The following is a 16,464-nucleotide window of genomic DNA, read 5'->3' as shown; positions in this document are numbered from 1 at the left end:
ATCACATGCCCCACAACAGACGCCCGAACTAGATTACAAGCTCTCTTCTGCAAGGAGTGATTCACGCCGGTAGACAATCCTAAGAAAAGAGCACAATGACGAGCGCATAGTAAATGCTCCAAGGACACGTATGGAATTAATTCGAAGTGGACTGGAAAGAAAAGGTGAATCAGAGGCTGAAGGGAACTCATAAGGGTATTACTCAGAAAACCGGGCTGTTCGAACAAAATCCTGAGTGGAGAAGTCTGGAGGCAAATTCCAAGCCGCAGAAACGTGAAAAGAAGTGGGGTAACCCTAAGGATGGCAGCGATGAAATTCACAGGTTGCGGACGGGACTCGGGCGGACCTCCAGAAGCAGAAACCCCACCCACCCCGGAAGAGCTCCCCCTGCTCAGACTTTCGGGGAGCCTCCCAGCCCCGCCCCTCTTCCGTGGGCTCGGCCGCGGCGGCTGCGCAGTGGCGCGCGCATAGGCGGAGCGGCGCACGTAGGCGGGGCGGCGCGCGCCCCGGTCAGCTGACCGTCCCGGCTGGCACGTGACTTGCTCCGTAGGCGCCGGGGTCGAGGAAGCCCTGAGGCCGGAGCTTAGGTCGGGGAGGGATGGAGCGCTGAGCCGTTAACGCCTGCCAGGCTGTCCGCCTCTCTGCCTGTTACTGCAGCCACGTCCTCGTTTGACACTTCCGTGGGTCAGTGAGCGATGGCTACCCCGCCTCGGAAACCCCGGCCGGGCCGAAGCTCGCGCTGCGGTCGCCTCTTGGGAGGGATGGGGGCGGGCGCGGGGGCCGAGACTGTGGCGTTGGAGCCGCCGGCTGGGCGGCCGTGTCTGGTTTCTCAGCGCGAGTTTGTCGCCGCCGTGGGCCTGGGTTCTGTCTCTTAAGGGGAAGGGAAGGAGGGGAAAAGAGAAAGGGCCCTAGGGACTGTTCTGTGGCAGAGGCAGGCATAAACACTGCGGGTCTGAGGCGTTTCTCCTTGGGTTGGGGTAAGGGTCACAGCGAATCCTCGCTCAGGGAGACGAAAGGTAACAGTGGCCCAGATGAGGATCCGGGGTGGTGTGTGTGAGGTCACAGCGAGCGGGACAGTCTCCCCTGGGCGTACGTGCTTGTGAATAAGGTGATGGCAGTTTAGAGGGTCTAGGAAACCCTTACCGAGGACGCAGGGTCCCTGTGACGGGGAAAAAACAGGATTCCAGAGAACTCAGACCGTGTTTTGTTTTTTTTTTTAATTAAAATGGGGGAAGAGTAGGCAAGAAACCGTGAAAAGGAACTGAAGGAGAGAGTCACACAGGCAAATTGAATCCCCTAGAAACAGAAGAGCAAAGGGAGAAAAGATTAGATTGTGTTTGCACCCCTCACTGAGGGTCATTGTAACTACCTCCCCCCCGCCCACCGCAAACAGCCCTGAAGTACACAGGAGATGTTGGATCATTTGGGGGTTGGGGAGACTCCTTTGTGAAGATCTGTTTCGGCCTTCCGAACTTACCCTTTGGTACTCTACTCCCGAATACCTTTTATTGAACAACAGTCACAGGAATTACGTTTTTTGTTTTTTTTTTTTTTTAAATTATTGTGTTTTTTACTGCCCTGGGTCTTCCTTGTTGTGAGCCGGCTTTCTCCAGTTGCCGCGGGGGGGGGGGGGGGCGGGGGGGGAATACTCCCTAGCTGTGGTGTGCAGGTTTCTCAAGCTGTGTGCTTTTTTGTGAAGCACAGACTAGCCCGCTGGCTCAGTAGTCTTGGTTTAGTTGTCCTGAGGCATGTGGGATCTTCCTGGCCGGGGATCGAACCCATGTCGCCTGCGTTGCGAGTCAGATCCTTCACCGCTGGGCCGTCCAGGAAGCCCCTTTCTTGTTTGTTTTGTTCTCACAGGTCTTTGAGAGGAAGTAGATGAAAGTGCCATTCATCGTGTAGACTGGGACCTATCTAGATAGACTCTTGGATCTAGAAACAGATCAAATGATGTGTTTTAAGTCTAGCGTAACTTTTACTGTCTTCTGACTGCCAATTACCTGCCCAGTACTTAACCACAGTCTCTCTAGAGAGAAGGGGGAGTTTCTCCTAGTGCATTCTTACCTTTGATTCAGCACTTTCCGTGAAACTTGAGTAGGACAGCTTCAAAGGGATTCTGCAGCGGTGGTCAGTGCTTTAAAAACCGCTTTTTAGTTAGTTTGGGTGAAGCTGTTCAGTTTACAGTTCAGCTGGAGGAGATAATAAGCAGCAGGGTGGGCAAAAGGTGCTCAGCTTGTCAATCACGGTTCTCTGGCAACCAGCACGTCTCAAATTGTGCTCAAGAGGGAACCTCGGGTTTATATCTCAGAACCCCCGGATCTTTTTTCTCGCCGGTGTATCTTGCAGGGACTAGATAAAATCTAAAGAAACAGTACTCGGGATCTGACTAAAGTAAATGCTGTGAGCTAGATGGTTCGTGTATAGAACTGGGCAGTAAATGATCGCTTTTATTATTTGTTGTCAGTCTTCGGAGCCTTATTTACATTAGTTCTCTCTACCTAAAAAGAAACATTTGGGCTTCAAAAGTCTGATTCTCTGATTATTTCCACAACTTTGTAAATAATTGCATTGGCCAAAGAGCAAAGCTGGAATGCCAAAATAAACCTTTGCCAAAGGGTCTCCTTGTGGTCCACCAGTCCCTAAGTGATCAGTCTTCCTTTTGAGCTTGAGTCTGCTTGGTCATGTATGGATGTGAGAGTTGGATTGTGAAGAAAGCTGAGCGCCGAAGAATTGATGCTTTTGAACTGTGGTGTTGGAGAAGACTCTTGAGAGTCCCTTGGACTGCAAGGAGATCCAACCAGTCCATTCTGAAGGAGATCAACCCTGGGATTTCTTTGGAAGGAATGATGCTAAAGCTGAAACTCCAGTACTTTGGCCACCTGATGCGAAGAGTTGACTCATTGGAAAAGACTGATGCTGGGAGGGATTGGGGCCAGGAGGAGAAGGGGACGACAGAGGATGAGATGGCTGGATGGCATCACTGACGCGATGAACTTGAATCTGAGTGAACTCCGGGAGTTGGTGATGGACAGGGAGGCCTGGCGTGCTGCGATTCATGGGGTTGCAGAGAGTCGGACACGACTAGAGTGACTGAACTGAACTGTACTGCTTAGGGGTAACTACAGTTTGCACCAAATGTGTGTGTGTGTTCAGTCCCTCAGTCATCTCTGACTCTTTGTGACCCAATGGAAATACATACCTCTTAGTTGAATTTTGTTTTTGTACGTGTTCTAATCTGTCTGCCAGAGTAAACCTTTTCACTCTGGCTGTGCAACTTTATACCTTTTTATTTACAATCTAATTCATGTTCAGGTCACATTTCACTGATATTTTAAAGACATAGTAGAAACCATTAGCATGGTGCTCTTGGAAAGACAGCTCAAGCAGTGAAACCAGGCAATCTAAATTTTCTTTTCGACATGAGTGATCCTTGGAACTAGAAAATTCAAACTCTATTCTTGATAATGAAGCAAAATTCTGTTCCACAGGTCTAGCAAATCTGCTGTATATTTATTGAGTTCCAAGAGGAGTCCTTAGGGCAGTGGAGGAGAGGTGCCTTGGTTCCATTATAGACCAGAAGATGCAACCTTAGCTCTGTATTTGAAAATAAAATGCTAGACAAATGTAAAAATGGCATTTTATAGAAAGATGTTGATGTATCTTTTAAGATACTTTATGCAAACTATCCATGAATAGGAAATTATTTGTAAATAAAGGTGGTTAACAGGTGGATTGACTTAACCATGACAGTGTTTTGTTGTTGTTAACGAGCTAAGCCTGTAGTTTAGTGTTTCTCCATGGGTGGTGTTGGCATTTTGGACAGAACTGCCTCTTGTTTGGCCACCAGCTGCTAAATGGTGGTAGTGACCCCCCATGTTGGGACAACCTAAAATGATCTCAGACATTTCCATACTTCTCCTTGAGGAGAGAGGTACAATTTGGTTGTAAAACACCCTTTGTGATGGCATCCTTTATCTGTTGAACATATACCTGAGTGCTTCTTAGTGACAGGCCCTCTACTATATGTTGGGGGCATAGGGGTTAAGAGTCGTGTTTTAGTAAACTTGCATGTAAAATGTATGTAGTCACTAGCTCTGTAACTTTGGGCAAGACTTCATTAACTGCCCTCTCATCTGCAAATAAGGGTGGTGATACCATCTTCCTCGAAGGAATCAAGTACAGAATTGCTTAGCATGTTGAGTGCTGATCACATAGTGCATATTCAATAAGTGGTTGTCATTACCAGGAAACAGGATCTCAAGCTTACTTGAGTGATGAATTGGGGAGAGCAAACATGAAATTAAAAGACGCTTACTCCTTGGAAGAAAAGTTATGACCAACCTAGATAGTATATTCAAAAGCAGAGACATTACTTTTCCGACTAAGTCCATCTAGTCAAGGCTATGGTTTTTCCTGTGGTCATGTATGGATGTGAGAGTTGGACTGTGAAGAAGGCTGAGCGCCGAAGAATTGATGCTTTTGAACTGTGGTGTTGGAGAAGACTCTTGAGAGTCCCTTGGACTGCAAGGAGATCCAACCAGTCCATTCTGAAGGAGATCAACCCTGGGATTTCTTTGGAAGGAATGATGCTAAAGCTGAAACTCCAGTACTTTGGCCACCTCATGTGAAGAGTTGACTCATTGGAAAAGACTCTGATGCTGGGAGGGATTGGGGGCAGGAGGAGAAGGGGACGACCGAGGATGAGATGGCTGGATGGCGTCACTGACTCGATGGACATGAGTTTGAGTGAACTCCGGGAGATGGTGATGGACAGGGAGGTCTGGCGTGCTGCGATTCATGGGGTCGCAGAGAGTCGGACACGACTGAGCGACTGAACTGAACTGAACTTGTTTCAAGTCTTTGGCTTGTTGGATTTCAGGCTAGAATACATCCTCTTAGAGATATTAACACCTTCTGGTGAAAAATGTGGTGGTGTGATTCAGTCACTATTACCAGATACCAACCTGAAAGAGAAGGGAAGTAACATTTTAGGAGACAATTAGTGTAGAGTCAGGGAGTTCCCTGGCATGGAAGGAATTGTTTGGTCCCTGGGTCAGTGTTGAGTTGCCTGTGGCAGAGAGGAAGTGTCTGGGTGCGCCGAAGGTTCTGGTGATTCCTTTCAGTAATGGTACAGTGCCTTTCTTGCCTGTCTGTGGATTCAACTTGCTTTAGCAGAAGTTGCAAGAGATTTTTTTTTAAACATTGTGTTATGTGTTGTTATCTTTCTGGCTTGTTTCTGTTTTTATGATGGCATCTATGCCTAAGTAAGGCTTGGCTTTTGCAAATGTATTTCTAGCCAGATACAAAGATGTAAAAAAAAGATGGCCATTAATAAAATACATCCACTGAAGGTCTTTCACATTTCAGTATGTTTATGGCATGAAGTTCAGGTACTCCTTGATGTGGTTATAGGCCATCTATAAGTGCTGTTTCAGTTGAAGACCAAAGAACACAAAAGTTAAGAAAGAAGTTGTGTATCCTAACAATTTTAAACTTACATATAAATCACTAAAGTCTCCCTTGGGAGGTAAAATTCCTTGTTGTTATTGGAAGCTTTTATTTAAACAAGTTTTATTGTGAGCAAGCCTCTCCAACAATCCCAGTTAAGATGTTTCCTTGTTGAAGGATAGAATTTAGCATTCAGAATTATTCATTCATTCAGAAGTTATCATTCAGGTAATTATTCTTACCTTTTATTTGTGTGGTATTAAAATTTCAGGGGAAGGATTAGCAACCTTTTAGGATTGGTGGATTGTGGCTGTTTTGCACCGTGATCAGCTCTGTTTGAAGTTGATGTGTCACAGTTGGAAGGCTGTGTGATATTTCACAAGGAGGTATTCCTCCTTGTGCAGGTTGAAATAAGCCACTTTAGTGAACAGCTTGGTATTTTCAAGGACTGTAAAACGATGTTTTTTTGCATGTAGACCCCCATCAGTCTTCATTGTGAAATTTAAATTTACTGTGAAAGGTGATTGCATTTCAGAGACTGAGTGTTGATTTCTTGAAAGCAGTTAAATATTGGAGCACTTATTGGGATGCTCTATTTTCTGTGGTTGCCCCTGTCTTGGGTCAGGCTCTTACTTTCATCCACAAAAGAAGTGCTAGTAGCTGTTTTGAGTTTATTATCCTCACCTCTTGTGTTACCATGATAGTTGTTATTTACTCTTCTTTTAGGGTAGGGGATTTTGGGGATTCTGTGGGATTTTAGTGCTCCTGAATCCATGACCCCTGCAGTGGAAGCACAGGCTTAACCACTGGACTGTCAGGCAAGTCCCTGCTTTACTCTTTTTATTTCACGTCCTAATCACTTGTGGTTGGAAAATAATACACTGCCTTTAAATTCTTAGAAGTGGGTGATACAGTAATGAAATAAACAGGCTCTGAGCTTTGAACCCAGGATTTCCTTTCTTCTTTCCTTCCCTCCATTTTGAAAAAGACCTGTTACTGTTTAAAAAAATAATTTAAAAAGCATACTGATTGCAGTCAGACAAGATAGAAGTGTTTAAGAAATTTGACTAGTGTTTCTCTTGTGCCTCCAGTGTAGTCTGCTTGACTTTTTTTATCTCGTCATGTGCCTTGTTTTCTTTCTACTCCTTGGAGGAGGGCATGGCAACCCACTCTAGTATTCATGCCTGGAGAATCCATGGACAGAGGAGCCTGGCAGGCCACAGTCCACAGCGTCACAAAGAGTTGGACACAACTGAATCAACTTAACATGCACAGCCTCCCATTACCTAGAGCAATTTTTTTTAATTAAAAACAAAAGAAAACTTGTGGCACCCTAGCTCCCCAATCAGGGCTCGAACCCCTGTCCCTGCATTGGAAGGTGGAGTCTTAACCACTGGACCTCCAGGGGAAGTCCCTAGAGCAGTTTTTTTAGCCCTGGAAAAAATTTTCAAGACGTTTTGGGAATGAATCAGGACTCTACAGTGTGGTCACAAAACCACCTATTTATATATATGGCATTTAAAATCCTCTATATTCTGTCCTTCACAAATGAAATAAAATTGTGTGTTTCTTGAGCAAAGCAATAGTTTACCCAGATTTTGCTGTGTTTTGTACCTGATTTCATATATCATTTTGCTTTTCACTTATTTTGTAAGTTCATACGCCGCCATAGAAAGCATGCGAAAAGTGGGTTAATACATATAAACTTTTACATTCCATAGAACAAAAATCATTCCTGCATTATAGAACTGACAATACTGTGTGATTCTTGATAGTGATGATATGACATGTAGCCATCTTATTAAGGAACAGTTGCCATTTCATGTAACATTATTGTATAATTCACTAAATAATCATGGAAATGCTTATTTTACAACACTGGTTCTAAAACCTGACTGATCATCTTGATTTACTTGAAGGACTTAACAAGAAAATTTTAAAAATTTTATACTGGGTCTTACCCAGTATAGATTCATGGAATATAGGAGCAAAAAAGCATCCTGGATATGGGAATCCAGTCCTCTCATTTTGCAAATGACATTTATACAGACGATGACATGCAGAACTGGGATTAGATTCCAAGTCTTCATATTCTCAGTGCAGTGCCCTGGTGGTTACATTGCGTTTCCTTTGGAAACTGGCCTTTGGATTCTTTATGGCTGCAGTTCCCAGTGAGATAAAAAGACCTTGCTCTCATGCTTTAGGCACAGGTACATTCCAGCAAAAGAATGACTAGAGAGCTTTAAACTAGGCAGTTGGCAGAGCTCTTGGTGCTGAAGGGTTTATGAATACCTTATGAATCCCTGGGGCATCCCGAGGAATCCCAGGAAGATCAGATCTTAATTGGTAGGGCTATGTTAGCCCCAGAGTAAAGATTTAGACCTAACCTAACAAAGTATTGGGCTGGCCAAAATTTTCTTTTGGGGTTTTTCCTTAAGATTTTACAAGAAAACCCAAAATAATTTTTTGGCCAACCCATTGTAACAACCAGCCTTGAATGAAACATGCTAAAAGCTTAAGTAACTTAGGACTGTCAGAACAAAGCACAACATACTTTTATTAATATTTATTTTTTTGGTTGCACCAAGTGTCTTGCAGATCTTAGTTCCCTGATTAGGGATTGAACCTGGGCCCTCAGGAGTGAAAGTGGAGTCCCAACCATTGGACCACCTGGGAATCCCCCCTTTTTAAAAAAAAAAAAAAACTTTTTTAAAACGTAACATTCTTTAAAATTTTTTAAAATTAGGTTTTATTGGAGTAGAGTTGCTTTACAGTTGTGTTAGCTTTTGTATAGCAAAGTGAATCTGCTATATGTTTACATATATTAAAACACAGCATGCTTAAAGAACACAAAATCCAGTGATCAACAATTTAATGTTGTGAATTACAGATATGCTCAGGGATTTGATAGAAAACATGAAAATAATGAAGAAAGTTTTAAAAGACGGAACTTACTAGGCTGAAAAATACATCTAGAGTGAAAAATTCACTCCTTGAGACAAATAGCAGATAACTGTAAAGAAAAGGTCAACCAACCAGAAGATGTAGCAAGAAAGTTTCTAAACTGAAGTGTAGAGAGAAAAACAGTTGAAAAAAAAAAATGGAAGCTCAGTGACCTATGGGACAGTGTCAGGTGGTTTAATATAGATGCCGTATCTGTCTCAGAAAAGGGAAAGAGAAGCAGGAAAAAATTTTGAAGAAAATGAATTTTGTCCTGAATTGTTGAAAACTCTAAACACAGTTTCAGGAATCTCTCTGAACTACAAGCAGGATAAATCCTTGTGACCCCGGGGTAAGTGAAGCATAGAAAAAGTTGATAAACTGGGCATCAGAATTGAAAACTTCTACTCAAGAGCACCATTAAGGAAAGGAAAGGCACAGAATACATGTTTTATACACACACAACATGTCAAAGAAATTGCACCAAGATCATACAAAAAACTAACTCAGAAAGGTCAATACAATTAAAAAAAAAGGACACAATATTTGAATAGAAACTTCACAAAGAAGATATACAACTGGCTGATAAGGTGAAAAGATCCTGAACTGTAGCCATCATGGAAATGAGAGCTGCAACCCACTGGAATAGCTCAAACTAAGAAGGCTGATAGCGCTAAGTGTTAGTGGACATGTGAGACAACTGGAACCGTGTATCTTGCTAGTGAAATGCAAAATGCTTCATCTACTTTGGAAAAGTTTGATGAAAGTTAAATATAGGTTAATCATTTGACTCAGAAATTCTACTTCTAGATGTTTATCCAAGATAAATGAACATGTATTTTCACAAAAGCTTGAAAAAGGAATGTTCTTTGTTGTTAGTGGCCCCAAACCGGTTACAATCCAAATGTCTTATCAACAGGTGAATGGAACTGCAAACCATAGTACATTCATGTAACGGAACACTAGGAGGTAAAACAGAATGAATCGCTACACAGGACATGGACAGTCAAAGCCATGCTGAGCAAAGGAAGCCAGATACAAAAGGGAATGCAGTGTGGACTTCCATTTACACAGGAATTCTAGATCAGGCCCAGTGAGCCTGAAAGTGAAAGTGAAGTCGCTCAGTCGGGTCCAACTCTTTGCGACCCGTGGACTGTAGCCCACCAAGCTCCTCCGTCCATGGGATTCTCCAGGCAAGAATACTGGAGTGGGTTGCCATTTCCTTCTCCAAGGAATTCTAGATCAGGCCCAATGAGCCTAGAGTGTGACAAAACAGGTTAGCGTCTGCCCAAGGTCCGCAGTGGGGTTGGGACTGACTGACCCTACATGTGAGGGAAGGGTTTGGGAAGACAGAAAGAAATGTTCTTAAGCTTGGTTTTGGTGGTGGTTACACAGGTGTATGTGTTTGTCAAAAACTCATCTAACTGTGCTCTTATGGGTACATTTTACTGTATATAAATGATATTTCAGTGAAATTGATTTTTCTTTTAATGTAAAGGAAGTAAAGGGGACCTAACCAATTTATAAGCAAGGTACTTTATTACCTTGTTTCATCTTCACTGTTACGTATTCATTCAGAAATATTCAACACATAGTTTTTGAGGTTTTGCATACCAGCTTCTGTGCCAGGTGCTGAGAATACACTTGTGAGCAAAAACTATCATGCTTTCCACCTCTAATGTACAGTTTATTTGGCAGAAAGATATCAATAAAAAGTGTCAAGGAAGTATTGAAAAGGTGCTATGAGGGCATATAACCCATTCATGCTTAGCATATAAACATGTGATATGTGGCACTCGTGATATATGACATGATAATGCACTTTACTATATATGCATAATTTATGAAGCATTTTCTGTGCCTTGATTTCTTCTTTTATAACTACTGTTCATCCAGTATGCTAAATGAGTTAATCCATATAAAGTGTTTTAACTGGTGCTGGTAGATAGGAAGTGCGCAAGAAGTATTGGCTGCTATCTTGATGACATTTGACAATTATGGTTGTCCAGTGTTGCAGGGTACTAGGTGTGCTAAGGGAACACTCAGGTAGGACCGGGTTTGGGGGAAGAGATTAGGAGTTTGACTAGAAATATTTTTTTGTTTTTGTTTTTTGAGATATTCAGGTGAAAATGTCTTGTAGTCGAGACATGTTGGGTACAGCTCTGGATGCACAGAGGAGCCTAGGCTGGAGCTAACAGTTTGGGAGTGTTCAGCATCTAAACTGGAATCACCTTGAGTATAAAAAAGACCACCCAGAGGGCAACCGAATACACATATAACAGAGGGACCTAAACCTTGATCGGAGTTTTGAGGAATGCCTTTTAAATCATTTTCTCTTTTTTTTAACATGTGATTTGCCTATGTTAATGCCTGACTTCCAGTATAGAAGATGGAACAAAGGGAAATAATTAGGCATAAAAACCAGTGAGTTGAAGCAGTCAGCAGAGGTAGAAGTGTCCAGACTTTTTGGACAGGTTTGACTGTGTTTCTGTGCAGCTCAGAGAGAAAGAGAAATGTTTTGTAACATGGATTTCATTTTTTTACCATCCCTTTCCCCCTCACACACACACACATATGTTCATCTGCAGAGATTAGTTTGTTGGAACTGAGCTTAAATTGTACTTAAATTTCAAAGAGAAAAATTTTTATGTGACTTGTCTAAGTGACCAGATAACAGTGGGCATTGTTTAAAAAATAAAGAATTTGTTTAAAAACAGATTTTGCAGAAGACTTACAGATGCCTTTCTCATGAGCAGTTCTTACATTTATCCTTAGATACTTCAGTAGCTTGTCTTTCCCATCAGGTTCCTCTTGTATAGTTAGTTTCCTTTGACCAGAGGACAGAAGAAATGAGGCCATTGCTTTGCCTAAAGTACTTGGAGGTTCTTTCTCAATCCCTCTTTTTTATATTTCTGTATTCACACTTAAAATAACGGAAGACAAAGGCTTAGTTACTTGCAGCTTTATCAATTTTTAATGTCTATGTTACTCTTAAGGTTTTCTGAAAGACTCTTAAGTTAAAAAAAAGTTTAAATTTTAAATATTTTTCTTGGCTCTTATTTTTTTTCCTCCAATCAGATTTTTTGATCGGAGTCATTGGTATATTTCACTTTATCATAAAACAAGCATTTATAAACTCCCTGATATTGACAGGAATTGCATGTGTTGGGCTTTCAGGGCATTAGATAAGAAGGTATGATTTTGGTCCTTCAGGATTTCCCAGTCAGGTGGAGAGGAAAAAATGTTATGAAAAAATGAAGCAGAATAGTGTGATAACTGCATTATAGTGGCATTGATAAGATAGTAAGTAAACAAGATAATTCCTACTTGGGATACTGGGAACAACCTTTGAAGGCCAGAGGGGACTCTAGTTCTGTTTAGAAATAACATGACATTATTTCATTCAACCCTAATGAAAACTCAGTAAGTCGGGCAAATATTTATTTATAAACGAGAAAATGTGGTCCTCTTTCTTATTTCTTGAAATCTTTTGAAAACCTGTTGGCTGAAAAAGATTTTCTAGAACTCTAAGTGGTATGATAGTGACATCTACTGTAATAGCTCATATTGTTACAGTCTTTGAAGAAACTGCAGTTTAGATAATTTAACAGTGTCATAAGGAGGACGTTAAAAATTGATTCCATCACCTGCCATTTTTCGAGGAGAGGAGGTGTAAAAATGTGTCATCAAAGACTGGTTTTCTGGCCAGGCTGAGTGCTTTGTCTGGGCCTGCCATCACTATAAAAGCTCTGTTTAGTTTGTTGGCCATTTAAGAGAGTATAGTTCTTAGTGCAGCTTTTTTTTTTTCCCAGTAATGTTGGAAAAATCATCTTAGAGTAGGATTCTTGAGAGATTGATTTAGTACCGGCATCTGTATTTTTATCAGTCTCATCTCTCTGAGTATGTTTTTTAATCTGTAAATGGAAAGGATCATATGTGTCTTATAGAGGTGTTAGGAAGATTAATTGAGATGACAGTGTATAAGACATTTAGAGCAGTACCTAGTTTATGGTAGATGCTCTTGAAATGGAAGTTAGAAAAAAAAACAAGTATATAGAATGACATCTATGATCACCTTCAATTGTGTAATGACTGCTGCTAATTCACTTCAGTCATGTCCGACTCTGTACGACCCCATAGATCGCAGCCTACCAGGCTCCTCCATCCCTGGGATTCTCGAGGCAAGAACACTGGAGTGGGTTGCCATTTCCTTCTCCAATGCATGAAAGTGAAGTCGCTCAGTCGTGTCCGACTTGTAGTGACCCCATGAACTGCAGCCTACCAGGCTCCGCTGTCCATGGGATTCTCCAGGCAAGAGTACTGGAGTGGGGTGCCACTGCCTTCTCCGTGTAATGGGCTTCTAAAATTAGGAAGTGAAGTGAAGTCGCTCAGTTGTGTCCGACTCTTTGTGACACCATGGACTGTAACCTATCAGGCTCTTCTGTCCATGGGATTTTCCAGGCAATAGCACTGGAGTGGATTGCCATTTCCTTCTACAAGCAGATCTTCCCGACCGATCCCAGGTCTCCTGCATTGTAGACAGACGCTTTACCGTCTGAGCCAGCAGGGAAGTCCATTGTAATTAACTGTCATGCTTTACATTTTAAAGGAAATGTAAATTTGCAGAGTTCTTTGACATTCATTATTTGATTTGTTATCAGAACAACTTTGTAAGACAGTTAATCTTCTATCTAAGACTCCAAATTTCAGGAAAGGTTTAAAAACAAGCTGTGGTAGTAGAAAGTTTATGTTGGTTATTGTGAAAGCATATTAAAGTAGAAACAATGATACTGTTATATTGAGTTCTTTTATATTTGTGTTTTCGTGCTTACCTGCTTACATTCCCAAGAGGTTTGGCTTTGGGCTTTGTTTTTGTGTGTGAGAGAGAGAGAGGGGAGGGAGGGGAAAGGAGAAGGAGAGAGGTTGGGGAAGAGGGTTGTGTGCTTAATGGAACTCTGGAAAGTGAGAGCCACAGCCTCTTACTGAGATCCAATAGTGTTGTATGTTATGCACCCCTCCCAGGCATGTTTTAAATAAAAGACTGATTTACAAGGCTGATTGGCAGTATTTTTTCGTGTGTGCAACTTTGTAAGCAGTTGATGGCCATTAAGTATATGCTAGGGATTGAGATTAGTTTGACTAGGGATTAGAATTTGGCTGACCTTGTAGGATTTGCTCAACCAGATGTGGCAAATTTATTTGGTGGCTACTGTTGAAGTGCATTGATTCAGTTCTTTTTCAAAGGTCAGAGTTATATATGGTTTTTCACTTCCTGTTTAGGTTTTTTATTTTAAAAATTTGAGATAAACCCATTAATTGATGACTCTCCAACTTCTTTGGGGGATTGAAACTGTTGGGGACTGACATTTTTGGTAGTCTCCCTGCTTGACTAGCTCCCATTTTAGGATGTTGGGTAATTTTTAAAAATTGTTTACTTCATGTATTAGGTCTTTATCATCACTTTTTCCTGCTGCTGCTAAGTCACTTTAGTCGTGTCTGACTCTGTGTGACCCCATAGACGGCAGCCCACCAGGCTCCTCTGTCCCTGGGATTCTCCAGGCAAGAATACTGGAGTGGGTTGCCATTTCCTTCTCCAATGCACTAGTATTGTAAATAAATCACTGTTTCCCGTTTATATGGACTTATATCCAGGTAAGTAAATTTGGCTTTATTTAGGATTGTATGCCAATGTTGAATCAGTTTTGCAACAGGCTGTGCTTATCACTCTGAAATAATTTAGAAACAAGTGGTAGTAAATGTATTTTTAGTTTGTTTTGTTTTACATTTCAGAGTCTTAATTTTGGAAGATACATCTGGTAAACAACATGACTGAGTTCTGGCTTATATCAGCTCCTGGGGAGAAAACATGTCAGCAAACATGGGAGAAATTGCATGCAGCAACTACAAAGAACAACAACCTTGCAGTTTCTTCAAAGTTCAACATTCCTGACTTAAAGGTAAACCTGTGCTGTGCAGAGTAGTTCCTTGTGTAGGAAAGGACAGCTGTCTCTGCTTACCTTTTGGTCGAAATGAGTTACCCAGGTTCTTCCGAGAGAAAATTCTATGGATTGGCATAATTTACAACTTACCTTGTTCTTTATAATTTTCAGATTTTAGAGAACAGGAAATTGAGGTTTCTTTGATGAAAACTACTAAAACAAAGTAACATTTTCCCCTAAACTTTTGTGCTTTTCTAAATTATAATTTAAATTTTAACGAGAAATCTTATGAAAATACTTGATGTGTTACTTTCACAAGGAAGAATTTTAGAAGTGAGAAATCTTAGGAATATGTATTCTTAAATATCACAGTGAATACGTTTTTCTGTTATTCATGTAATACTGATATTGTAACTGTTCTACCATTGCATCTCTTTAAATTATTCTTGGCAAATCTAGTTATTTAATGTAGTTTATCTATTTAATGTTTATTAAACATCAGTAACCTAGCAACCTCTAAGTGAAGCAGACTGCCAGTAATCAGCTGACTGAACTTTTGTAATGGATGGAAAAGATCATGAGATTCATATTTTGCTGGTTAACCAAATGAGACAGTTATACACAGCACTCATTTAAGAAATACTTAAAGCCCTTTGATACACTCCTGTAGACTGTGGGCATTTCTTCTAAAACGTGCTCATTTATACATACTTGGTTTTGTGTACAAATTAAATTACAGGGAATTCTCTGGTGGTCCAGTGGTTAGAACTCCGCCCTACCACTGCAGGGGACGCAGATCGATCTGAATAAATTCCCACATGCCCTGTGGCATGGCTAGTAATAATAAAGATTCCTTTAAAAAAAAGACCAAAAAACCTAAATGGAACTAAAGACCCTCTGATGCACAGCCCTGGATCCACTTTTAAAGGCTGCTAATGTAAACCACAACTTCAAGTGAACCCTCCCATTGGGCAGGACAAGTAGAGGCACTTGCCTGCTCTTGTGGAATCTTCACATCTAAATGGTGGTCCTCATAAATTAGAGGATTATCTTGTACAATAGCTTTGAAATGTCATGCATTTTTTAACCATATTTGCATATTGTGAAATAAAATATGGAGAACTTAAGATCTGCAGGCCTTTCCAATCAAGATGCTGTATTACCTTGTTTTTTTAAAAAAGGATGAAATCTAAGAAATAAAATGTTGTATTTCCCTTCTAGGTTGGCACACTTGATGTCTTGGTTGGTTTGTCAGATGAACTGGCTAAACTGGATGCATTTGTAGAAGGGTAATGTATTTATCTATATGCACAGGCTAGACCAGAATGAGACTGGCTATTATCAGGCTCCCTGGGATTGGGTTTATTATTATATATATACATACTCTGCTTATTGGAATGAATTTCGAGATCAGTCAACTTTAGTGCCTTTTCATCCCCCTTCTGTTATCATAACATCCTATTCCCATTAGCAGTTATCCCCTCCCCCCACTACCCACTAATCTGTGTTCTGACACTATAGATTTGCTTTTTGTGGACATTTCATATAAATGGAATCGGAAAACACGTGGTCTCTTGTGACTGGCTTCTTTGCCTTATAGTGTTAGTCGCTCAGTTGTGTCTGATTTTCTGCAACCCCATGGACTATAGCCTGCCAGGCTTCACTGTCCATGGGATTTCCCAGACAGGAATACTGGAGCAGGTTGCCATTCCCTTCTCCAGGGGATCTTCCGAACCCAGGGATCAAACCCTGGTCTCCTGCATTGCAGGTGTATTCTTTAGCATCTGAGCTTCCAGGGAAGCCCTTCTTTGCCTTAGCGTAATGTTTTCAAAAGTTCATCCATGTTGTAGCATGTATCAACATTTAATTTCTTTTTATTACCAAATAATATTACATTGTGCAGATAGACTGTATTTTATTAATCCATTCATCAGTTGATGGACATTAAGGTTGTTTCCACATTTTGGCTAATATGAATAAATGCTGCTATGAATATTTGTGTGTATTTATATGTTCATATGTTTTCATTTCTTTTGGGTATGTACCTAGGAGTGGAATTGCTGGGGCATACGGTAACTGTATTTTCAACATTTTGAGGAGCTGTCTAATTGTTTTTCAGAGTTGGCTGCACTATTTT

The 16,464-nt window shown here is 41.1% G+C and overlaps 1 protein-coding gene across 1 annotated transcript in view; it reads left to right on the top strand.

Moving 5' to 3' along the window:
- The first annotated feature begins 539 nt into the window (after positions 1-539).
- ATP6V1C1 (ATPase H+ transporting V1 subunit C1) overlaps positions 540-16,464 on the top strand; it is a 39,947-nt gene continuing 24,022 nt past the window's right edge. Inside the window, exons 1-3 of the mRNA XM_052651630.1 lie at positions 540-684; positions 14,179-14,345; positions 15,549-15,616. Of these exons, the coding sequence (XP_052507590.1) occupies positions 14,214-14,345; positions 15,549-15,616 (200 nt within the window). The 5' untranslated portion in view covers positions 540-684; positions 14,179-14,213. The remainder of the gene's footprint in view (positions 685-14,178; positions 14,346-15,548; positions 15,617-16,464) is intronic.

This window comes from Budorcas taxicolor, chromosome 14 (assembly GCF_023091745.1).
Source record: "Budorcas taxicolor isolate Tak-1 chromosome 14, Takin1.1, whole genome shotgun sequence".
NCBI lineage: Eukaryota > Metazoa > Chordata > Mammalia > Artiodactyla > Bovidae > Budorcas > Budorcas taxicolor.
Note: the sequence above shows the minus strand (reverse complement) of the source record. Positions and strands in the feature narration are given on the sequence as shown.